Raw genomic sequence first — 27229 nt, 5'->3', positions numbered from 1 at the left:
AGCTTCCCTAGTTAGTTTGCTGGCCTCCTCACTATTCACATGCTCTCTGGTGCTTGTTACTATGCAACTGTCTTCAAGATGTGGTTGAAGCTTGAATCTACATCTGGCATCAGGCCAAGTCTGAATCCATGAATACCGGCCATCAACTGCATTTAGGGTACAGCCTGCAGAAGGCTTTCTTGACAGTCAATGATGATGAACGTGGAAAGACTGGATATTCTCTTGGGAGAAGAAAATATACCCCACCTTAAGTGACAGCTACAGTTTCCTAACAGAAAAAACAATTAGGAAAGAGAAAAGATCAATGCTAAGAATAAGGAAAATACTCTGAGAATAGAGTAAGTATATATACATAATGGAGTAAACAGGCTGCTCCTGAGTCCATACTCTTATTTTTATCTTTAAAAGTCTGATAAAAATTTACTCAATTACATTTTATACAGTAATATTTAGTGAGCTTTGTCCAAAAAGGCTATGTTTTAAGTTTGCTTGTAAAAATAACAAAAGCTTTATCAGTCTCTGGTCAATAAGAAAGGAAGAAAATGTTGCTAGAAATAACAATAAATAATTTCACACGAAAGGCCAGATGACAGAAGAATAGTATATTAATGAATATATTTTCTTTGTATTTACAATAAATCCATTTGTTAATACTGTGATAGAAAAAATAATCAGTCCACATTATACAGTAGAAACAGGCTTGGAGGCTGATCATACCTGTCACAATAAAAACATACAAGGATTTCTTCCATAGCTAAAGTACTTTTCAACATGACAGTCTTGGGTGAAGGTAAAACTGACAGAATACTTCATGTCTTAGAATCAAGGAATCAAGGGTATTACCATTACGCAAGCAGCAAAAAGCCGTTTGGTTTTTCCAGGACTATTTAAATATAGTAGTTACCATATGAGAATTTAATTTTACTTTGAGATAGAAAAAGTAAAAACCCTCAATAGGGAAACTGCATTAATCAAAAGCAGCCCCAAACAACAAAGCCATCAATAGAGAAATGAAACAAGGCATTCTTATGTATCATGCATAAAAAGGATAATTACATAATACATACTTTAATGACCAGATTAATAAATGTGATAAATTTTACAGTCATTGGAACAAATAAACTATGTTCAACCACTTAAGTGTTATACTGCCACTGCTTTTGTTTCAAAATATTAATATAATTAATCTAACATCTAAAAACTGCATACTTTGAACATTTGCTTTTTTGATCCCCTTTTGAGATAGTAAAGGGGAACCATGTAACAAAATATTATCTGAATATAAATTATCAACGCCAATATGATACAATTATCATGTAATTAGAATTTTGTATATGCACAGTGTAAATATTTTGAAAACTACAAAAAAGATGAAAACAGACTGGTCAGAATTTTAAACTTCAGACTAATCCATGATAATCTAGAACAGAAGATAAAAATAAAGTTCACCAAATAGACATAACTTGATATCTTTTCCAAATTCAGTAGTCCACTGAAGATGCAACTTCTAAACAAGTGTATTATCTCAAAGGTAAAAAGAGGAAGAAAATGTAAATCTCTTTTGAGCTTCAGTTTTCAAGTTTATGCTCTCAAAAAAGGCTTGACATTAGTCAGAACAGCAATACTGTATCTTTGTTTTTGAACTTTGTATTTGCTTTTCCTATTTTAGCTATAGTACTGAACAGAGAGAAAAATATTAAATTATCGAGTCAAGGGTAACTATTTATGGCAAGCTCATGAAACATATTAAATTGAATGAATCAGCTGGGTCAAGAATTTCCTACTATCCTGCTATGTTTAATACCTATAGTCTTGGAATAGTAATTTAGGAGATGTCTATTGTAACTACTGACAGCACTTTTCATGGTATACCAATTTCCACTCTTACTTTCTTCTCTCCTTTGCCACTTAAATGCAATATTTTAACCATCTGATAAGAAGTTTTATTTACGAACTCCTGTTCCAATTACTGAAGAGGTGATTGTAACACATAAACCTGCCAATCCTGAGATGATGATGATGATGGTTAAATTAAAACCCAGAGGATTATTCACTCAAATTTCTGCTTTAGTTTTTTCTGGAAGATGGCTGGCAGAATAGAAAGAAGAGCCAAAATCATTAAAACAAATACTGAGTTCCAGGAAACAGCTTCCCCTGCTGTTGTAAGCTGGTATAGTGTTGTTCCTGCTTTAATTGCTACAAAAGAGGGGGGTGCAACACCTAAAATGAAAAGTAAAAACATACATTAAAAAAACAATCAATTCTCGTGAAAAATTAAAATTCTGTGTGTATAAAATTTCTTGTAAGAATACAGTGACTTACATGTTTTAAACTTTTAAATTAATTTAAAGCCCCTCAAGTTTATTTCCATATAAAGAATTTTTCATAATCACCTCTTCAGGATATTGAATTAAAAAACCCAAGCAAAGTTTCCAGAAAATAATTTTACAAAATTTATCAACAGCCTTAAAAAAAGAATGTGTTATGATCCACTAATTTCAACTTTAGGAGATACTAATGTATATAAGCAAAGATCTGGTCTCAAGGATGTTCATCTAAGAATTATAATTTAAAAATCTGGGAAAAAAACCTCCATCATTGAAAATAAGATTGAGTAAATTTTCATTCACTCTTGACAGAGTACATTTAATATAAAAATGAGTGGTAGGAAATACTCAGAAATAGAAAGATACTCAAAATATATGAGTAAACAGGGCACTTTATACAAAAGAATGGTGAAACAACCATATTTTATTAAAAATCAGAACTGGAAAAGTTACTTTAGCCAAAGCTGAAGTTAATTTTATCTCTAGGTATTTCATCTGTAAAATAAAGAGACAGTACAAAAACTCTCTCTTCTGATCCCATAAATGTAATATTATTTTACAAAATACAAAAGTACCCCCACTAAGATATTTTTGCCACTTTTATGGGGAACCTGCTAAGACTTTCAGCTTTGTCTATGAATTCTTCTAAAAGTAGCAATAAAAAATTAAGTATTAACTTAAAGGTTTAATGTAATACACAATACTTGAGGAATCTGCTCATTTTGTTGATATCTAAACAATTCAACTTAAATTTAAAAGAAACACATAATATTCTTAGTAAAAGAACACAAGAATTCACAAAATATATAAATGAATCTTTTACATCCACTGATTAATTTCAAAATTAGGTGTTAGCTCCTTGAAAGCAAGAATCTTTTTGTTGGTCCTTATTTCCCCTATACTTTTGGTAATGCCCATAATGAGTACTATGTCAATAAAAAGAAAGATAGGATCAATTCTTTATTGAAAATTAAAGTTCATTATTTAAGTACCTGATTAGAAGACAAAGGAGAAAGTACTCAAAAGAGGCACTTTCATTTTTTTTCTCTCCACTGAGGGAGAGAATGGAGTTAAGAAGTCCTGCATAATCCTGTATGACTAAAAGAATATCCAACAGACAGTGCTCTTATTTTTAAAAAGTAACAAAAAAGATTTAAATCAACACAATCCAACAAACATTTCTGAACATCAATTTACACAGTCCAGGCTCTGTGACCACCAGTTATATAAACCTACCCCAGTTGGACACAGCAAGACATGTACACAATGAGTTCTGTAACGTGCATGAATTCATAGACAAAGATAAAAGTCTTAGCAGGTTCTCCATAAAAGTGAGAAAAAAATCTTAGTGGGGTACTTTTGGATTTTGTAAAATAATATTACACTTATGGGATCAGAAGAACGAGAGGCCTTGGCCTTACCTAGAAAAGTGCCAATAAAGAAAACTTTCAAGGGCACATTTATCACAGGAGATGTAATATTAATAAACCAATTAGGCAGAAATGGTGTTATTCTCAAAAATATAATGTAGTTAATGAGATGTTCTCTGTGACGTTCAACCTGTGACAAGAGAGAAACAAATCAGGATGAAGGCAAATCCAATCCTGAAAATAAACTGCTTATTATAAAAATACCTTATTTCAAATTCTTATCCCTGATAGCTCAGCATTTACCCAACAGAAACGATCAAAAAAGGAATTTGAAAATGACAATGAACTACTCATCAAATGCTCATTATCAGAGCTAAATAACATCAGATGAAAGTTTTTATGATAGTGCTTACAGCATAATATTACACTATTAAAGACGTTCTACATCAGCCTAGATAATATGGCTCAACAACATTTTAAACCTAAAAAGGCAAAATTAAATTTATAACTATATAGAAGATATCCAATGGTCAACTTTTTAATGCCTTTAACGTCCTATAAGGAAGGGCTAGTATAGTACGGCTTCCCTGGTGGCTCAGAGGTTAAAGCGTCTGCCTCTAATACGGGAGACCTGGGTTTGATCCCTGGGTCGGGAAGATCCCCTGGAGAAGGAAATGGCAACCCACTCCAGTATTCTTGCCTGGAGAATTCCATGGACGGAGGAGCCTGGTGGGCTACAGCCCATGGGATCGCCAAGAATCGGACATAACTGAGCAACTTAACTTAAACTTAACTTAGTATAGTACATCAATAAACCTAGTCTCCACTTTTTAAAAAAATTCAGATAATCTTTGTTATTACAATTTACTTCACATGAATGAATTCCTTCATCATTGATAAATGAGATTAAATAAGCAAATGAAACATTCAGCTGATTAAATAGAACCACTGAATGCAGTTTATACCTCCTAGATCTTGCTATATAAATAATAATTTTGATTTGGGGCAAAATGCTTAATTTCTCTTAATTTCCTAACCTATAAAACAAAGGGGTAAATATCCAAAATTTCTCTGATTTAATAATCTGTTTCTTCCGCTTTTTTTCTTAAAAACAGTTAGACTTTCCTGTGTAGTAGTGTTTATATCAATATTTATCAGTGGTAGTCTTTGCAGAGATCCTAACAGAAGATAACAGTTCTTCCCACTGATGAAATGCATTAAAGGAGTTGGCTGATACAAGCTTTTCAGAGACCTGCTGACAGCATCCTGCATCAACATACATGGATGCCTTAACATTGACACTTTGATTTTTCTGCTTTGACTAAACTTACTAGGAATAACGAATTTACTGTTATAGACACAAAAACTTCATATTTGAAATTCTTAACATTCATTATTTGCCTACCACTTAATTTTATTTTGGCCAAAAGATTATTTTTATCAAAGCCCTGAGTCAGTTCATTTATGTAGATATTATACATTGACCTCCCAAGTAGCCAAAGAACCACATCAAATAATTTAAAAATACATGTTTACCTGCTGTGACCATTTTACTGCTTTTTCTGTTAGGTATTTATATACAACTGGCCTCCCAACTAAATAGGAGAGCATATAGCAGAATGAGGCACCGAGTCCAGAACACTAGAAAATAACAAAAACTCATAAGCATTTTGTACTTTTCCATCTTACTCACATGGATATATTCATCTAAGGCAAAACTCAACTAGTTTCTTTCTTTTGGGGTATAGGGAGGTTACTTTGCATAACACCTCTTATGCAGAGAGCAAGAACCCATCTCATCCAGTCCTTTCTCTCACCAAATTATAACTTAAATGAGACCAGCTAAAACAAACTGGAACTTGTGATTAAACTTGGAGACTATATCCAAATAGTTCACATTAGCCATTAGCCTATGAATAAAACCTCAAGAGCCAGTATGTTTTCAATTGCTATGCTTGAAAACACCACCCCCAGCCTTGGGACTTAACTCCTTGTGCCCACTAACAACATTCTTGGACTGCTTGAATTACAAAACAGTACTGGAAGCAAAGGCTAGAACAGAGCCTATAAATGCAATTAAGTCTGTGATATCGCTGTTCTAGAAAAGAAACAAACTATAACATCTCCTTATGGAGGGACAAATATTACTTTAACATTAAACACCTCTTAAAAAAAAAAAAACACCTCTTAAAACTAATTAAGTTTATGCTTCCAGAGACTAGAATGCCATCATCATTCCAATCATTCTATTTAAAGTCATTTTTTTCTAGCCTCCCAATTTCATTTTAAATACTTACCAAACAAACAAGAAATAAGGCTAGTGGAAAGGGATAAAGAAACCCTGAGAGTATACTGAGAAATATAGAGCCCGGAATAGCAAATGTTTGCAAGCTGTTAACTTCTAAGTTAAGGATTAAAACATAATTAAATGGATTTTTAAACCACAAATCCAACAATCCAGAAAAAAAGCATCAATGCAGAAGTTATATGTTAATAAGATTATATCCATACTTCAATATTAAAAAATTAAGTGAAATTACATCCAAAGTTTAAAAAATACATGATTACTCAGTTGTGATACCTGTAACTTGAAGCTTACAATTTACTAACATTATCAGAAATCAATGCTAATTAGAGTGCATTACTAAGAAAAAACCAAGACAAACGCCAAATGCATACCAGACAGAGAACTAAGCACTTTAGGGGAACAGGGACACAGAAAAAAAGAAAAAGAGAACAGAAAAGGTCTTCAGTAACCTTGTAAATAATATACTTCTCTAATACATTGGATTTTTACTCTCAAATACTTTTAGGAAACATGATTTCTGTAAATACACAGGTACACAGAAAATTTACTATGCCTAATTCAATGTGTGGACATTTACCTCAACTTACTACTCATTACAAAAAGGACAAAGGTTACAAAAGCGAGTAAAGTCACAAACAAATCTTACTTTTAAATAAGATCTTTTTTTTACTTCTCTGGTTCCTAGTTTGGGCCTGGACCTCTGCATCAACCATAGCACGATTTACTTACAAGTCAGAAAGAATGAATTCCTTCAACATCTCTGTACGTTAAAATTTGTATCTTCACTCAACCTGTTTGTTCCCTCTAGCTTGCACTTTACTCTTGCTTTTGTTTCAATCTCCTTCTTCCTGGGTTCTTTATCTTTAACTTCTTGCTCTTTGACAGATTCCTCCTGCATAAAACCACTCAGATGCCTATAAACTAAAGAAAACCTGGGCTTTTTCCTTGAGCAAGGTATCCTATCCAGCTATTGCCTCTCTCATCTTCACTGCCTTATTCTCTCCATGTCCCTTGCCACCTGGCTTACCCATCCGCCACTCTACTGAAACCTCCTTCTAGCTGAAAGTAATGACTTTTTCTCAGTAAGAATTTTTTTAGTAATTCCTGCATAAGATTTGGAGAAGGCAATGGCACCCCATTCCAGTACTCTTGCCTGGAAAATCCCAGGTCTATGGGGTCGCACAGAGTCCGGACACAACTGAAGCGACTTTGCAGCAGCAGCAGCATAAGATTAGATATCCTTTAATGTGAAACTCACCTCCAGTGAACTGTATTTTTCGATATTACAGATCATTCCTTCTCTAGCTTTTTTCTTCTCCTCACCCTCAAATCTGGAGAGTGTTAGCCAATCTCCTCTCACTTTTGATAAATTCAGTTATTTCCACATATATGGACGCACACATGGCTTCAAGTATATGGTCATATGTATCTATAACATTGAATTCTCTTACCACTCTCAAACTTCCCAGCTGCCTATTAGATATCTCCACTAAAAAGTTTAAAAATTACTTATTTCAGAGCTCTTTAGACTCTTTTAACGGACAGTCTCAAACACATACGAAAGATGAGAAACTAGTACTATGATGCCCTATATACCCATAAACAGTTTTAACAATTAACGTACAACCAATCTTGCTTTCTCTGTATTGCTTACATGCAATTAGACTGAAGCAAGTCCCAGACATTTCACTTTTACTCTTGCTTTCTCTGTATCCCTTACACGCAATTAGACTGAACCAAATCCCAGACATACCATTACAACTACTTTAATACCTTTAAAAGATAAGGATTTCTTTTCTTAACACAACAATAATACCACTGTCAGAAATTAACTATAACTTCCAATTGGTCTAAGTAGCTATTTAGTGTGTTCACAATTCCCACATGCCTTTTATTTTTTTGACAGCTGGTTTGTTCAAATCAGGAATGAAAGGGGTCCACACGTCCACACATGGTATTTGCTCACTATTAGCAAATAAATACAGATTTTTTTTTTCCCCTTGCAATTTATTTATTGAAGAAATTAGGTCATTTAGAATTTACCACTTTTTGAATTTTGCCTATTGTATTCCTTAGGGTGGTTAAATATGTTCCTCTGTCATTTTTTAAAATTAATTTTTGTTGGCATACACCTGATTTAGAGGCGTTTCCCCGGTGGCTCAGTAGTAGAAAAATCTGCATGCCAATGCAGGAAACATGGGTATGATCCCTGGGTCTATAAGATCCCCTGGAGGAGGAAGTGGCAACCCACTGCAGTATTCTTGCTTGGACATCCAATGGACAGGTTACAGTGCATGGGGTCTCAAAGAGTTGGACACGATTAAGCGACTGAGCGCGCATGCATGCAGTTCCTTTACAATGCTGCATTAGTTTCTGCTGCACAGGAGAGTGAATCAGCTATACATATGTGTATTTATATATATTGTTCCTCTGTCATTTATCTTGTAGTAACAAAACCATTTGCTCTGCACAGCGATATAATTTGACCTTAATTTCCCAGCTCTCTATAGACTGTGTATTTTTTTCTCTAACACTGAAAAATCTTGGTTCTTAATACCATAGCAAAACTAGCTATTTCCATACATATTAATATATATATACACAAATATATATGTATGTGTGCATATATATGGGCTTTCCTGGTGGCTCAGACACTAAAGAATTCACCTGCAATGCAGGAAATCATTAGTATTACATATTTTAAAATTTCAGAACAATACAACTGAAAAGAGTTTAAGATTTCTTTCAAATTTTTTTTGTCCTTAAGATTTATCCCAGAAGGGACACATAACCAAATTAGTTTTTTCAAGGAAATAACTAATTCCTCTTGATAGCTAAATCCTTATCAACTCAATATATTATTAAATTTATTTCATTTTGCTTTAGATTTTTTTATTTTGTTAAAATATATTGAACATAAAATTTACCATCTTAACCATGTTTAATGTATGGTTCAGTAGCATTAAGTACTTTCACAGTGTTGTGAGAGCAATCTCCAGAACTCATCCTGCAAAACTGAAACTCTATACCCACTAAGTAACATTCCCCATTCCTTCCTCCCCCATCCCCCTGACAACCATCCTTTTACTTTCAGTCTCTATGAACTGGGCTACTCTTATGTGTATGCCTAGTCACTCAGTTGTGTCTGACTCTTTGCAACCCCATGGACTGCAGCCCGCCAGGATCCTCTGTCCATGGGGATTCTCCAAGCAAGAATACTGGAGTGGGTTGCCATGCCCTCCTCCAGGGGATCTTCCCAACCCAGGGATTGAACCCAGGTCTCCCACACTGTAGGTGGATTCTTTACCATCTGAGCCACCAGAGAAGCCCACTTTTCATGTGAGTGAAATCTATGTTGTAACATGTTTCAAAATTTCCTTCCGTTTTAAAGCTGATAATATTCCATTGCATGTACATAGCAAACTTTGTTTATCCATTCATTGATTAAAGGACACTTGAGTCGCTTCCGTTTTTTGGCTATTATGAATAATGCTGCTATGAACATGAGTATACAAATATCTCAAGACCCTGCTTTCAATTTTTCAGGTATATACTCAGAAATGGGACTGCTGAATCTCGTTTTTAATTTTTTGAGGTAACATCATATTGTTTTTCATAGTAGCTTTCATAGAACAGTTTTTCACACTGTTTTACACTCCCATCAACAGTGCATAGGGTTTCAATTTCTTCATATCCTCACCAACAATTGTGACTTTCTGGGATTTTTGTTTGTTTTTTTTGATTAGTAGCCATCTTAATGGGTGTGAGGGTACTTTAGGTTTTTAAGATTCTTGTTTCTTTTTTCATTTTGATTTAGTTGGTTTTATACCTGTATGAAATTATTTATTTGGTTCTAAAGTCAACTTTACACAATGAAGTACACTGAGGGAAGTTCCACTTCCATCACTGTTTCATCTCTGTCTCCCCCCATAGGTAAACAGTCTTATTAGTTTTTAAAGCTATCCTTCCTATTGCTATCCACAGCTCAAAAGTCCTCAATGACTACCCAATACCAAATATTCTAAATTCCTTAGCCTAATACTCAAAGTCCTCAACAATCTGAGTGCAATATCCAGCCTATCTTTCTAAACTTATTTCTGAAATCCTCCCCTTCTCACTTCCTATACACCAACAAAACTGGACTACTGATCACTTCCTTACCATGCCCTGTGCTTATAAGCCCTGCTCTAGACTTGCTGTGTCTAGAATGACTGTACTATATCTCTACCCATAATTCTCATTATTCCAGATGGAAACAGTTGTTTTTGCCTTTGAACACTTAAACTAGACTGTATTTAGCATATAATTAGTACTTAAAAAAAAAACTGGCTAAATGGATGAAATCTAAGTTAAAATTAGTGACTATAACATAAAAAGTAACGGATATATGAGTTTGAATTAGGTAATACCAGTGAAAGAGCTACTGAATACAATGGCTACTAGGCACATGTGCTGCGGAGACGAGACATTAAAGTGTGCCTGGTCTGAACTGAGATGTGTTATGAGTGTGAAATATACACATTTCAAAGACTTGGTACCAAAAAAATGTGAAATATTAATAATTTTTATGTGGTTACATTTTGAAATGATATTTTTGACTTTTCAGTTCAACTAAAATATATTAAGATTATTTTACTGGGGACTTCTCTGGGGGCCCATTGATTAAGACACTATGCTTCCAATGCAGGGGACACAGATTTGATATCTGGTTGGGAAACTAAGATTCCCACATGCTGTCTGGCCAAAAAAAAGAAGACTATGCCGATATCATTATAATAAATATATTTTTTAAAATTGTTACTTTTTCTAATGTGCTAACTAAAAAATTTTAAAACTGCATGTGGCTCACATTATACTTCTATTAATCATCACTGTACTATTAATTGTATGCCTTATATACCCTAAGATAAGTCTTCTCTTGTACAGTGAATTTTAAAAAGCATCTTTTTAACACCCAGAGCTTAAGATTCCAAAGTGTAAAATAAATAGAAAATTATAAGAAAATATGGAATTAACACATTATCCTATAAAAAAATCTAAAACAATGCAGAATCATTACAATTAATTATTAAGCAAATAGTTAACCATATGCTATAAAACCTGAACGGACAATATTAACCAATGATTTATTTTTATCAAATGTATTTACAGTAACAAACCTATTCCTATATTTTCAATTCACTTTCTACAAGGCATTTTATTCTTTTCTACTAATTTGCATATGAATATTAAAGACAACTAGGCTATAACATTTGTTCTCCCATAGATGATCAGATTCACTTATGCTATCTGGCTGACTTGCCATATGGGTGGGGATCCCTTTTATCCTTCAGCCATGAATCCTTCCCAAAGCTAGGGGGCAAATTGGACAGAAAAGATGATTTTCCAAAGTCAATAGAAACTATATGTCTTGTTCACAAAAACCTTATAAAAGCCAAATGAAAGGGATGAATCAAATTTGTTTCTTCTTTGGGGAAAATATTTAATTTTATGGCTAAAGTTTATAAATGTAAAATAACCTACAAGCCTAACACTCTGGTTTTCACAAATAAGTGATGAAATGGAAAGCAAACATCACGAGTTAATGTCTTTCATTACCCAAGAAGATAGGGAAAATACATGGGACTAGAATAAAAGATACAAAAATTAGAAACTAACATCCACAAATTGGAAGGCTAATCACCAGTTGCACAGGTAGTTTGAAAATATGTAGAAAGAATAAAGCTATTTTCCTGCCTAGTTAAATTATAACACATATTTCTATATAAAACAAAGGAATACATACTGAGAACTATTAAAAAAAAATCATATCTTTTACATGACTAATTATCCTGTTAAGATTTTTTAAAGAGAACCATTAAATGGAAGAAAAAAATCATGAACAAATGATTCATAGCATAGTATCTACAAAAGCAAAAAATTAAATACAAACTATAACTTCAAATCTAAGAGAATTTTTAAAAATTATGGTATGGTAACTATTAATTCAAAATTATTATTTAAATTAAGACCATCGATTAACTAATAATCCTAAATAAAGTGACTATCTTATATAATACAAAGGAAAGAAAAAAGTTTATGATAAGTGAAATAAGCAGAAAACAGAAAAACAGGTAAATATTCAGAAATGACAACTGAGTTGAATAGACAAGATTAAAATGAGAATTTTTTCATTCTCATTTTTCAATATTTTAATGTTATACTGCGTTAGCAATTTTTAAAAGGAAAAAGTTATAACTGAGCAGCAGATCTTTCAAAACCTTTTTCTTAAACAAAACTAAAAAACATTTTTCAGTTAAAAGGATACAAAATATATGTAGCAAAATAAGCTACAAGTACTTGTACATAAAAGGTGTCCTTATATTTGGATAAAACTTTTCCTAGAGCCTTGGCATCATCCATATCTCTGGGAACCTTCATATTCATTCTTTCTTCTCTAAAGAAATAAAATTAAAGTGAAAAAAATTTTAAATAGAAATTTGCCAAGACAATTCATATCAAAGTCAAGTTCAAAACATGAAGTTTTATCCAAAATGATTTTGATGCCTTGATCTGTAATATGCTAAGTATAAATTCACAAAATTTAACTTCAAAGTCTATATATCATTTGCTTTTTAATGCTTTAATATAGTTTTCTGAGACATATAATTCATATGAAAATTCAGGATGACCCAAATTAAAGGTTAAAAGCATTTGCTCAAACACTGGAGTAAATTTTGAACTAAGAAATGAACCACTGACGTTAGCATATTTAAAACATACTAAACATCATTTTGGGTAATTCTCATGATAAGCTACAGTAAATAATTAATTACAACCAAAATTAAATATAAATTTCAATGAATTTACAGTTCATATCTTTAAGTATCCCAGCTTAAAGTTCAGATAAAAACTTAAACACTTGTTACTTTCTATTAATTTTACTTTACATTTGGTGCCCTGTTTGGAACTGAATGTTCTATTTATAAAAGCCCCAAATAATCACCTTTGTGTTTAACATATATTGTGCCCATTTGTTTACATGAAAATATTTAATCTTGCAGAACAATGATAGAAAGCTCTCAAAAGTCCTATAAAAATAGCAGGTAAACTAAAAAGGGTTTTTCTCTATAAGTTTAAAAGCTAAACTTTATGGGGAGATGCATACGTCTCATACATATACACACACAGAAATAATACGCAGAATATAGAAGATTTATAAAGCACATTATTATATAAAAGTGTTATAATTCTTAGAGCAGATTGGAAGCAAACAATCTTAAATTACACTCTATATTATATTCTTCCCCTCTTTCAGTCAGTTAATTTCTTACTCCTTTGATAAAAATGAGAAAGGATCTAAAACTGAACGATACTAATATTAATGAAATGACATGCCATCCTTCCAAAGGCATTTTCATTCATGTAAGAAATTATTACTGATACCCTGAAATCACATTTCACAGTTACCCATGACCACACCAAGCTGGCCCTGTCTCTCACATAATCTGTGATTACCCAAGGGTGTTATTATTGTGGTTAAATAACCCAGAGATATTTCACCCTCATAAAATATGCCTCAGGTCTATAATCTTTTACCTGAAATTCAAAAAGCACTGAAAACCAAAAGTTCTTTGTAGCTTGTCAGCAAAAATTGATCCACATGTATACAAAGTTATTTATAGTCTTTTATGATACAAGTTTTTCTATGTATTTTATTATGGGGTACTGCCCCAGACCCTGCTGGAGATGCTACATAATATACAGTATTTATTCCATGCTATCTTTCCAAAATAGAAAAGCTCTAAATTCTGAAATACATCTCACTCCCAAGGTTTTTGCTAAGGAACTGTGGCTGTATACAAATAGACAAGTCTTTTTACAAGGTGCATTTCACAGCAAAAAGTACTTATTCAAGCCTTATCATTTCTATAAAACAGGGAACAGAAAAAGAGCCAGCAGACAGAGATGCGGTAGGGAAGTAAATGGACTGAATAGAGGCAGACAGAAACTGATCACAAGGAAAAGTAGGAAGAGAGAAAACAAGAGTGGAAAAAGGGAAAAAGCAGAGAAAAAGAACATTAGTATTGCTCAAGCTGCAGGTCAATTTCTATTCTAGACTGCAAGATAAATTTACTTGGTCACTACTAGCATTAAAAAAATTAAAATATAATAAATTAATGTTGTTTATTTTCCAAAATTGCTTGAAAGCCATTAGAAAGATGCCTTAGAGGAGAAGAGCTACAAAAACCAGGCACAGAAAATCAAGAGACATATTTGGAAAGAAGTATTTAAAGACAGTGTCAATATGAACTTGCTACTAACCATGAGAGCGGATATATAATCATTATGACAGTTCTGTTGCTTGAAATTAGTTAAACTTTTAATCCACTTTAATGCCTTATAGACATTTTCTATACATATTTTTTTTAGTATACTTACTCACTAAGCTGAGGAAAATTTTTATATACCAAAAACATAACAAAAGCTGCAGCCAAGAAAATGGACACCAGTATAAGAAGTGACATTCTTGCTGAGCCAGCTTCTGCACAGGCTTTCTCTGAAAGGGGAAAAAAAAAGTTGTAATTAAGATAAATATAAAGGAAGAGAGTATTCCAAGCCAGTAAATAATTTCCTGAAAGATTTTCCTTCCGAGAAACTGTTTACACTTTTGCCCAAAACACTGTAACATAAAATTTTAAGTACTTCCATATTTGATGTTTTATGAACTGGCTGTAGTTCTTCTCACTGATATATGCATTTTAAAAGCATGAAAAAACAGAATAGCAGAATTTGTAGCACTGATTTGTAGATAAGCTAAAGGGGAAGAAAGGGCATTGCTCTAAATGCTATCACTGACTTGGAATTTTATGTATCTACATTGGGAGTTGACAGCATAGGCAGAATGGCTTCATAGGAAAAATGAGCTAATGTAGCAGTTACTTCAACTGTCATAAGAAAGAACCTGGAGATTGACTAATGCAACTGGTGAATGTTACACTTTCTGTTTATATCAAGGGCTTCAGAATAGAGCTGAAGCCTAGATGTTTTGGGTGACTCTGTCTGTGACTCCAAGAATGGGAGAATATGTGTTCTCCAATAAGGAAATCTTAGTGCTATCTTAAAAAAAAAAATCTTATGGAAGATGACCGTATGATGTGAGAGCCAGGATACTAGAAGCAGAAGAATGAGCCGGGTGTTTTTACTGCAAGCAATCAATAGTGAGGAGGTGGGGATACCTTATAGTCCTCACTGGAGAAGAGGCAGGAGGGTGGCTCAATTTGTATTACCTACATTTACCATAATCCCATGTATACACTGATGACATTCAGGGGACTAAGACACAAACACATATACTATAATTCAGTTCAGTTCAGTCGCTCAGTCGTGTCCGACTCTTTGCGACCCCATGAATCGCAGCACGCCAGGCCTCTCTGTCCATCACCAACTCCTGGAGTCCACCCACCCATGCCTATTGATTTGGTGATGCCACCCAACCATCTTATCCTCTGTCGTCCCCTTCTCCTCCTCCCCCAATCCTTCCCAGCATCAGCGTCTTTTCAAATGAGTCAGCTCTTTGCATCAGGTGGCCAAAGTATTGAAGTTTCAGCTTCAGCATCGGTCCTTCCAATGAATATTCAGTACCGATTTCCTTTAGGATGGACTGGTTGGATGTCCTTGCTGTCCAAGGGACTCTCAAGAGTCTTCTCCAACACCACAGTTCAAAAGCATCAATTCTTCGGCTCTCAGCTTTCTTTATAGTCCAACTCTCACATCCATACATGACTACTGGAAAAACCATAGCCTTGACAAGGCAGACCTTTGTTGGGAAAGTAATGTCTCTGCTTTGTAATATGCTGTCTAGGTTGATCATAACTTTCCTTCCAGGAGTAAGCGTCTTTTAATTTCATGGCTGCAATCACCATCTGCAGTGATTTTGGAGCCCAGAAAAATAAACTGAACCACTGTTTCCCCATCTATTTGCCACGAAGTGATGGGACCGGATGACATAATCTGTTTTCTGAATGTTGAGCTTTAAACCAACTTTTTCACTCTCTTCTTTCACTTTCATCAAGAGGCTTTTTAGTTCTTCTTCACTTTCTGCCATAAGGGTTAGGAATCTTCATAAAGGTGCATTAGGTGTCACTGCCTACTCCACTACTGCTCCCTTCTCTGAGGCCTAGCATCTTCCTCAAGTCTCCCCTACTCTTCAAAGGGGCTAATTTCATTGGCCCTATTACCACTGACGTCAACACTCTACCCGCCCAACACACAAGGCTGACTGGCCCACGGCTGGACACCTGACCCAAGTATCGGGATGGCCAAAATGTCGTTTGGGTTTTTCTTAAGATGGTATGGAGAAACCCAAACAAACTTTTTGGCCAACCCAAGAGAAACAATTCATTATTGATTGACCACATTTTCTCTTGAGAATATGAACTAAGAAAAAGAGATATATTATTGTCAAGGTGTGGTGGATCTTGAGGCCAAAATGTCAAACAGCAAAAGGACACAGTCAAAAGACATGGCAAGCCAAAGATGTGTACCAGAAAATCCAAGAGGACAGGTTCAAATGGAAACCCAGACAGTAGAGACAGGAGAGGAAGCTAACCTTCTTGTTGATTTCTAACTGTCCATTTCCCTTGAAGGCTGGTGAGAATTCATTTCTTGCTCCTGGATACCAGAGTGACTGTCTCATATTCTTAGAGAAAAACCTCACTTTTTATTTCTGTTGGTTCAAACTGACTCCTGTTCCTTTGAAAGGAAAAAGTTTTAACTTTTTATACTCAGTTCATCCCTTAGCTCATTATGGCAGTTTTATATATGTCACGTCTGAATTATTAGAATTTTAATACATTCAATGTTGAACATAGAGCAATAGAAGTCTCTTGCTGTTCGGCGTGTTCTATAAACTACATGACTAAGCACTATCAATGAGTGTGTTAGAAATATAGATTCTCAGGCTACCAACCCAGACCTACTAAATTAGAAGCTGTATTCTAATAAAATGCCCAGGTGACAGTATATTAAAGAAGCAAAAATCTGGCCCATCCTTCCTATTTTTTGCTAAGTAACAGAGGCCCAGAGGAGACTGCACTATTTTTAAAAAGTCTTAAGCAATGAGATAGTGTGAAGTATTAAATATATTCCCAAAGCACTGTAATATCCATTTATAATCAACTCATAATTTCTGCTGAAAAAAAACTGCCTAGGTTAGTGCTTTAATGTACTAAACATAAATTATTCCTATTGGTTCATTAAAGTATGCTTTCTAAAAGACAATATTAGGTTTACTGAGTTCTAGTATGTGGACACTAAAGTTAATTTTTTTTTTATCTTTTCCAATTTTCTATAGTCTAAATGTATCACTAATCAGCCCAACCTCCCAACTAGCCTCTATCATTTTAACTTTGTTTCATCTTAATCTCAAAAAGGACTTTACTTCAAAAACCAAGTCACACATAGAAACTTATCTGTTCACATCACACTTATAAAATTTACTGCAGGAAAGAAAGGGATGATAATACAAAAGATATCTTGAATGGAGTAATAAAGCAGTCACGTGCATGTGTATGTTAGTTGCTCAGTCGTGTCCAACTCTTTGCAACGACATGGACTGTAGCCCACCAAGCTCCTATGTGCCTGGGATTCTCCAGGCAAGAATACTGGAGTGGGTTGACATGCCCTTCTCCAGGGGATCTTCCTGACCCAGGGATTGAACCAGGGTATCCCACATTGCAGGCACATTCTTTACTGTTTGAGCTACCTGGGAAGCAATAAATAATAAAATAGTCATGCCTGCCTCTTAATACTCCAGTCCATTAACTCACTTACATATTTATATGCATGCTTTGTTGCGACACAGAGAATTAAACAAAGACTTGAAACATCTGAGGTGGGTCAAAAGTGAAAAGGTCTCTTCAGAATCTTATGATAACAAACAAGTAATTTCCCATTACTTTTTTGCCCTGATTATGATACCTAATTCAATGCACACCTTGAGGATTCCTAATAAATCAGATCTACTCAATCTAAAAGGAAAAAGAGTAATTAGCCAAAAGTTACAAAACTATCAGTGCACTAAAACCAATTATATGAAAAATGTAGTTTTAGTTTCTAACTAAGAATCCTACTGAAATATAAACTACTCTTAAGGCTAAAATGGTTAGTTTCTTATGTTATAAAATAAAGAAGTACTCTACGAAAAAAGAAATAAGGGTAATATATAGGTACTGAGTTTGGGGACATAGCTTTCTATAGGCTGACATCAAAGCAAAGACATGATAACATAAATGGTCTGAATAATTTTTCCAGAGTCCTATTACTTCTTAAAGATAGGAAATTAACTTGCCCCAGCCCTCACTTTTCACTTACTTTCCTGCTAGAATCAGGTCTAGAGTACAGAAAGGACTGATATAAATATTTTAATATTATGGACATCTTTTAAAATCTTTAAAACCATTAGTTTCTGTTTAGTTTTTCATCCTGTAGATACTTGTGGATACAGCATCACAGCTAAGACTAAACGTTGATTTCCCCTCCTTTCTGGGAACATCTCCTCAGGATCTCTATTGTGCAAGGAATGCACACAAAGGTAGAGCTGCGTAGGACTATCTGCTGAGCATCTATATGGTATAAAATGTTTGGCCAATCTATGCTAAGAAGCTGGTAACACCATTAGCTAGATTTCCAAGGAACAGGACAAATGGGGTTTGAGATTATAGGAAAGCAAGATTACTGGGCTGGAGTAAGGCAAGATTCACAGAACAGGTGGAAATTTAGTTGATTAAAAGATAAGTTTACAGTCCTCTAACCTGTCCTGGAGCTAAAAGTATATGTAAAGAATCCAATAGGTGACAGTCCTCCTTAAATTACACAAGACATTTTGCATAGTAACTCTAAAATTTAACTATAATATTTTTCTCCCCATCATTAATTCACCAGTCTTAAGTAAAGGGTCTGAAGGGAGAAAGGTGTGAGACATTTAAGTGGACTACAGAACACTCTGGCCTCCTGATTTCACTAGAAAAGACCCTGATGCTGGGAAAGATTGAAGGCAACAGCAGAAGGGGGTGGCAGATGATGAGATGGTTAGATGCATCACCAACTCAAGGGACATGAATCTGAGCAAACTCCAGGAGACAGGACGGGAGCCTGTCGAGCTGTGGTCCATGGGGTGGCAAAGAGTTGGGAAGGACTTAATCACTGAACAACAAGAACAGAATACTATCCTGAGTCTTCCTTGAGTACACACGTCTCTGATTGCTACTTGTTGCCTTACAGTTGGATGATGAAATACGTAAGACATTTGTTGAACAAAATTAACCTCCAGGTTTAACTCGATACCTATTTTTTCACTCTCTATAATGAAATGCTTTTTCAAGCACTGTACTCAACACAATGTAAACACAGGAAAACAAGTTGATAATGCAATAAAACTAAGTGACAGTCAACTTTAAAGCTCTCCATTCTTTCACACAAAACTTGCCAGTAGGGAATGTTGCCTATTACAATTCAATAATTCTTTCTGAGTACAGTTCTAATAAATCCAGAAGCTAGCATGCAATTAATCTAGTTCTGAACCTAGATTAAAGTTATAAACTTGGGAATTCCCTGGCAATCCAGTGGTTAGGACTCTGCACTTTCACGGCCGGGGGCCTGGGTCAGATCCCTGATAAGGGAACTAAGATCCGACAGGCCTTGTGGCACAGTCAAAAAACAAGAGTCATAAACCTTGTTTTAATGATGATTCAACGTCTAAATGTGTAGCATACATAATTATAATGCCTCCTCCTTCTGGTTGCATTAGACACATGTTATTTAGCATTTAGAGCTTCCAACAACAGTGCTCTATATATTCATTAACCTCCAAATCTTTCATTATACTAATTCCCATTCTCAATTATCCCATTATCTGTTTGCCAACCTCCTCCCAGGCCAAAGGTACTGCGAGAGAAAGATCACTGTGTTCTCTTGGCCGACAAGTTCATAGGCTTCAAGCTTTTCTATCTTCAATTAAGGTTATCACCGGTAAACAATAACGATTTTACAGTACCCTCCAAAAAGACTACTTCAAGTCTCTTCAAGCCTTTAATTCTACTTTCTCCTATTCTCAACCAGCAAGGCTGCCTCCACAGATTACCAATCTCCATCTCAAGATCTATTCTTGAATGATCTCCCCTGGCCTCTTTCCCTTATCTTTGCATTAAATGCCAGCACACTTACTTCCAGATCTTGCTCTCAGAACTAACTCTTCACAGAATATCTTCAACTCTTCCCACTAACAAGCAACTTTTCTCTAACTTCAAATATGCTTATATTCATCCTGAAAAAACAAAACTTAACTTTAATGCCCCTGTAGTAGCTCTCTATTTCTTATTACTTTTATATCACTACTTTTTGAAGAGCAGAAAGTATTGTAAGATCTCAGGAATCACTCTACTGCTCTTCTAGTACTCTAGTTCTCGACAGTCAGTGTTTTCTAGACCTACATGATCCTACCGTGGAGGAAGCAAAAGAACCATCTCTCCTGAAGACACAATTTACAGGGACTCTAACAAAAGTCTTTTTATGGTTACCAGAATCCATTATAACACTGCTGGAAGTAAATTTTATTTCAAGAGCTTAAAATTCTTTAAAATTATGTATTAATAATAAAAAATGGTAGTTTCATCTAGTATAAACTTAAACTAAAATAACTTTTTTTATAAAATACAAAGAATTAACAACTTGAAAAATACATACAGAGGAAGCATGTTTGCTTCCCTGGTGGCTCAGAGGTTAAAACATCTGAGTGGAATGCTGGAGACCCGGGTTCGATCCCTGGGTCGGGAAGATCCCCTGGAGAAGGAAATGGCAACCCACTCCAGTACTCTTGCCTGGAGAATGCCATGGAGGGAGGAGCCTGGTAGGCTACAGTCCAGGGGTCGCAAAGAGTCTGACACGACTGAGCGACTTCACTCACTTCACTCATTTTGTATGAAAGCTCATTCTCTGATGTTTGTGCCCTGCATACCTGCTACCATTCAACCCACAATGCTCATTCACGATCATCAACCACTTTCAGGCCCTTCCCTTTAAGAAGATAACAGGCAGGAAGGCAAGGGGTCTCCAAAAGGAGGAAAGAGACTGCAAGTGTCAGACATTTTTTTCTCTCTCCCTGAAGCAGCAGGAGGAAACACCCTCCATGGAAATGTTTTTCTTAAGCTATGTTAATGAAGCTATGTATTTCCTTTGGAATTTGCCTTTCTTCAAAATGGTTCCACCTAGGACTAACTTAATTTCCTTTTCTCAAACCTTGGGCTGATAATAGCTCAACAAACCAGTATTCATATCAATTGTTTTACAGCTGGGGGATGACACACCTCGTGCCATCCTATCTCAAAAATGCATATTATGGGAGAGGGGTAGGTGAAACTCCCTCAGGTCTCTCTTACCTGGTTCAGTTCAGTTCAGTTCAGTCGCTCAGTCGCTCAGTCGTGTCTGACTCTTTGCGACCCCATGAACCACAGCACGCCAGGCCTCCCTGTCCATCACCAACTCCCGGAGTCCACCCAAACCCTTGTCCATCAAGTCGATGATGCCATTCAACCATCTCATTCTCTGTCGTCCCCTTCTCCTCCTGCTCTCAATCTTTCCCAGCATCAGGGTCTTACCTGATTAATTGCTTTCTAACAGACATAAAACAGCTTGCTAAAACTAGCGGGGTTAGTGGGGAGGAAGCACTCTCCGTCCCCCTTCTGATGTCTATGTCAGAAGCTTTCTCTGTCCCTTTTTATACTTTAATAAAACTCTGCTACACAAAAGCTCTTGAGTGATTAAGACTGGTCCTTGGTCCTGAAGTTAAATCTTCTTCGGAGATCACGAACCGGACACCGTTCACCATAAGCTATCACCCTATTCAGCAAAGACTAAGCCCAAGCTTCAAGTAAACTTCATAATCCTAAAAGATACCTCCATTTAGAAGATTTACTCAGCCTCAAAATTCTTAAGACTTTCATTTCTATTCAACTTTAGCCACCCAGTTCCAGAGATAAAGTTCTCACACCACCTGAGACTGCTCTACCTTCAACATTTTAAGCTTCAACATGCCATTCTTTGATCACATCTGTTCTTTCATGAGCTTAACACCTCTATTTTTTCCCTTCTGTTGGGCTCCTCGCTTCTCTTCCTTCTATGCCCAGCCTGTGTATCCAACACCTTTGATTTAGAATCCTTACCTTTCCTTATAGCTAATCTAACCTGAAATCAGTGTTTCAAGCTCACTTTTTTCACTCCCATACCAAGATGGGTGAGCACAAATATAGAAAAATCATGAGTGACCCATCACCGAGATCCATGTCTTTGGGAGAAGTGACTTAGCCTCATTCCTACTTCCTTGTTTAGGTGTTGAATACACAGCAGGCTGAGCCAATTAAGTTATTCTTACCCTCTGACAACAGTGATAGGCTCAGGGACAAGCATTTTATCTGATGCAATCTAATCAGAGTGACTAGACTTTTATTGGTAATACTAGGAAAAATAGGCTCAAAATTATCAAGGAAGCATTTAGCTTTACCTGGACCTGCAAGAGAAATCAACCTTAAGTAAAGCTGATATCAAGTAAGCAAAACAAGATATGAAAGAAATCTGATCCGGATGATATTACAGCCACTGGTTCCAGACTAAAGCCAGTGAATCCCACTTAATCTCTCTACTTTTTAGTTATATGAACCAATAGACTTCCTTTCAGCAAAGCTTTCAATTGTGTACTCTACTGATTATAAACAAAAGAATCCTGATATATAATATTTGGGTTGAGTCTGACATCAGCATATCATATTAATATACCTTGGTTGACGTCCAGTTGCCAGTTTTACTCTTAGTTAATCAGAGCTTCCTTCTTCTTCCTCTAAGCTAGTACTTAGCTCACAGCTGATGCTCAAAGGATATTTGCTGAACCACATTAGCAAGGCAGAACCTAGAACAGGCATCTGAGAAGGACTTTATTATCCAAGCTCAAACAATACTGTCTTCTAAGAGCAGTAAAACCAACTTCAGGACAGTGTTTCTCAAACATTTTTGGCTGCATTCCACAATAAGCAATGTATTTTATACCATGATCTGATACACGCAAAACTATATGACTGAAAAATAAAATTAAAAGAATACTTAGCCTACGACATGCAAAGAACTCTATTTTTCCTTCAATTTTTTTAAATGGCTCATGATTACCTATCAAATTCATTTCACAATGCTTACGAAGGGATGACCTATATATTGAAAAATGTGGCCTTAAGAGTTCTCTTAAATCAAAATGGAGAACTTCGATGATTTGCTAGTAAAAAAGATCAGCCAGGGCAAACAAAAGAAAATAAAACACCTGGTCCATGTATTCTTGCACAAAGAGCAGGTCAAGAGCCTCTTAAGTATTATTACCTCTTGTGTCTCACCTTTTCTAATCATGCAAGAATTAGACTTTCAGTATTACTGCCCTGCTCAAATCCTCACAGTGGTCTTCAGTGTATAAGACTCAAATGTCAGACTAAAGTAAAGGTGAAAGTGAAAGTCACTCAGTCCTGTCAGACTCTTTGCGACACCATGGACTATAAAGTCCATGGAATTCTCCAGGCCAGAATACTGGAGTGGGTAGCCTTTCCCTTCTCCAGGGGATCTTCCCAATCCAGGGACCGAACTCAGGTCTCCTGTATTGCAGGTGGATTCTTTTACCAGCTGAGCCACAAGGGAAGCCCAAGTCAAAATGAGGAATCCACTAAATGTACCAAATACTGCATGTGAGGTGTAAAATATTCCTTTTTTAATTTGGCCACTCCAGGTCTTAGTTGTGGCATGTGGGACCTAGTTCCCTGACAAGGAGTGGAACCTCTGCCCCCTGAATTGGGAGGGCAGAGTCATAACCACTGGACCACCAGAGAAGGCCCTAAAGTATTTTAAACATACACACAGTGACAACTACTACTCGTCAGTTATGTAGATGTATCAGTTGACAAAAACACAAACTTATTTAAAGTGTCCTGGAATTTACAGAAATATTCAATTACTATGTAGTCAAGAGTTACTGCTGCTTTTTTTCCTCCAAAACTTTTCCTTTCTGGATACCAAGTTACCACCTACAATTAACAAAAATTATTTTTCATAATAACTTGGAAAATCGGTTGCTAAGTGGTTACTACTGACATCACATCACCAGCTAATTAGCCATGCCTTCCTCCAGGGATCTTCCTGACCCAGGGATCGAACCCATGTCTCCCACATTGTAGACAGATTCTTTACCATCTGAGCCACCAGGGAAGCCCAAGAATACTGGAGTGGGTTGTCTATCCCTTCTCCAGGGGATCTTCCCAACACAGGAACTAAACCAGGGTCTCCTGTATTGCAGGCAAATTCTTTTTTTTTTTAATTTAAATTTATTTATTTTAATTGGAGGCTAATTACCAGCTGAGCTACAAGGGAAGCCCAGCTAATTACCACCAGCAAGGAACTTACACCCTATCATGTAACGGGTCCACAAAATCTTGTACACAAAGACAGAATTCCTAACACCAATTAAAAAGAAAAAGAGAGGCAGAGGAAAAGAAAAACCTGAGGATTATTAATAAGCAGATAGATCAAAAAAAATCCTTTGCCTAGGACTTAAAGCCCTTTATACTAACATCATTTTGACCACAGCCAACATTATCTCCTACTACCACCCAACAGAACTAGTCCACTCCTGACAATTTTATCTCTTTATAAACACACATGAGTGGTTCACACTAACTTTCAAGCCTAATGTCTCCTCTGCCCAGAATCCCTCTCGGATCTACTAATCCAAACCCTACTTCTCTATGAAGCCATACCTTCACATTTCTACCCTTTGTCTTCCAGTAGATTTGTAGTTTCTTGACAGCATCACAAAAATAACTGTGGTGGATGTGTGAAATAAGATAAACAATTGTAAAAGCGCTTTGGAGGTTTCAAGGTCTTATTTTTTATTTTCCGAACAGCTTTAAGTTAAAAAAAAAAAGAAATAAAGCAATTGATTGCTATTCCAAACCAAATGATAATCTTTAGGGATGACTTATCTGGTAAATACTTTTTCAAAAAACCCTTGGATTACTGTCACTCTCAATCACAGCATCTTCAAAAGATGATTCCTGTCATTTACAGTGTATTTATACTTTGAAAACAATTCATTTCTGGGTTTTTGAAGTTATTTGGGTCTATGTCTATGAGGTGGAAAAACATCCAAATATATAAAGCTGAAAGACCCAAATCAGACTGGAGGAATCTTAAAATATTTTAAAGTAAAATACCATTTTCTGCAAGACACTTTCTAAATTTTTCATATATTTTAAATTTGATTCAAAAAAATTCAGTTGAATGTTAAACATTACCTCCATTAAAGTGTGCAATACTTTATTGTTGATTATAGTTAACAATGTTGCTGCTGCTGCTGCTGCTAAGTCACTTCAGTCCTGTCCAACTCTATGCGACCCCAAAGACAGCAGCCCACCAGGCTCCCCCATCCCTGGCATTCTCCAGGCAAGAACACTGGACTGGGTTGCCAGTTCCTTCTCCAATGCATGAAAGTGAAAACTGAAAGTGAGGTCAGCTCAGTCATGTCCAACCCTCAGCGACCCCATGGACTGCAGCCTACCAGGCTCCTCAGTCCATGGGATTTTACACTTAAAAGATTCTCTCTTTACCCATCACTGGTGGTGGAACACATCAGTGTGAGCTGTAGACAACTTAACTGAGACAACTAAACTAACAACTAAATGGAGACATCCATTTGTTTCAATCACTCCACCTTTACTGGACAGAGGGGCCTGGTGAGCTACAGTCCATGGGGTTGCAAAAGAGTCAGACACCACTTAGCGACTAAACAACAACTCCAAGTTAATGGGCTTTAAAAGCATTTAAAGAGTTTAATCACTTCAACTGCTGAAAATTCTAGCTCAGATGGCATCAAAGTATTTAGTTTCTGGGTATATTTTTTTCCTTAAAATAATATTTAAAGCCCTGAGAAATTCCAAGATGTAGTGCAAAAAAAAATAAAAATAAGAACCCCTTAAGAATAAGAGATCTTAGCTATAATAGTAATTACTAACATTTATTCAGCCTTCACTTCAAATAAGCCAAACATCACTCTAAATCCTTTACATGAATTATTTTCTTTAATCCACGCACCAACTGTAAGTAGATATTATTACTATTATCAACATCCCCCACTGTACAGCTCAGATACTGAACTTTTAAAGGATAACAAGTCCCAAGTCATAAGTGGTAGAGGAAGGACTCAAACTCAAGTGTTCTTGCCACCTGGAAGTGGCATCTGGACGTATTAACAGTTAACTCCTTGCTTTTAGCCACTACTTCACTTATCTGGCTTTGTGACTTTGTGTAAGTTATATATCCACTCTGGACCTCAGTTTCCTCATCTGTAAAAAATAAAGCAAAGAATGCTAACGTTCCTTCCAGTTCTGCCTGGCTTTAATATTATCAACATTACGATCTCCCTGAGCATCAACAAGCCAGTTTCATTCCTTTAGTTGAATTCAACTAAAAAAAAAAAAAATTTAGGAACGCACCCCATTTAGGTGTCTGGCCTTATGGACAGTGGGCACAAGGCGGGCAGTGGCCGTAGCCGAGGTCTTCCAATATCTCTGCTCCCGCTCCTGGATGCCCCTTTTCACCCGCAGATCCCCGGTACCCGCTGGGGTCCTTTCTCCTCCTAAACCCCTCCCGGCACACCTCCGCCTCTGGGCCAGGCCCCGCGCTGGTTCCTAGGTCTACTCACCTTTCAGGTGGCCTGTGCTGCCGGGCGTCGAGGGACCCCGCGTCCCCGCTGCCTTGTCCCCCGGAGGGGTCGAATGGAGTGCCGCCGTTTGCGATCTTTCGACCGCTCTGCCTTTCGTCATGGTTGTTTCAGGGTAGGTGGAGGAAGCGGGATGAGGCCGCTCCCCCTTAACAACTCCGCTGCAGGACCCTTACAACACCCAGGGGCCACAGCACAGCCACTTCCGGGTCGACCACCTCACCTGAGACGACCTCAGCTCCGCGAGCAGTGACGCTAAGCTGAGATCTGCAGCGCCTACTCGGGCTAGGCTCCGCCCCGCCCCGCCCCCAAGGCTCACGCGCTCGCGCCCGCCCAGTAACCGCGAGACAAGTCAGGGTGCCCGCCCCATTTGCTGCCCTACCCTGCTTCGTGACTGCGCGGAGCATGCGCAGTCATGGCACCGGCGTCAGCCGGTGTGACTCGC

General features: G+C 36.4%; 1 protein-coding gene across 1 annotated transcript; it reads right to left on the bottom strand.

The window, feature by feature from the left end:
* Window positions 1–1745: 1745 nt before the first annotated feature.
* TMEM41B (transmembrane protein 41B) lies at window positions 1746–27018 on the bottom strand. Its single transcript, XM_052652996.1, has 7 exons — window positions 26767–27018; window positions 14427–14544; window positions 12313–12441; window positions 5995–6088; window positions 5234–5338; window positions 3749–3887; window positions 1746–2220 (listed from the first exon to the last, which is right to left on the bottom strand). The coding sequence occupies exons 1-7, from the start codon at window positions 26885–26887 to the stop codon at window positions 2051–2053; spliced, it is 876 nt and encodes a 291-aa protein (XP_052508956.1). The 5' UTR covers window positions 26888–27018; the 3' UTR covers window positions 1746–2050.
* Window positions 27019–27229: the final 211 nt, after the last annotated feature.

This window comes from Budorcas taxicolor, chromosome 15, assembly GCF_023091745.1.
Source record: "Budorcas taxicolor isolate Tak-1 chromosome 15, Takin1.1, whole genome shotgun sequence".
In the NCBI taxonomy this organism is placed as follows: Eukaryota; Metazoa; Chordata; class Mammalia; order Artiodactyla; family Bovidae; genus Budorcas; species Budorcas taxicolor.
The sequence above is the reverse complement of the archived record's forward strand: the minus strand, read 5'-3'. Positions and strand labels throughout refer to the sequence as shown.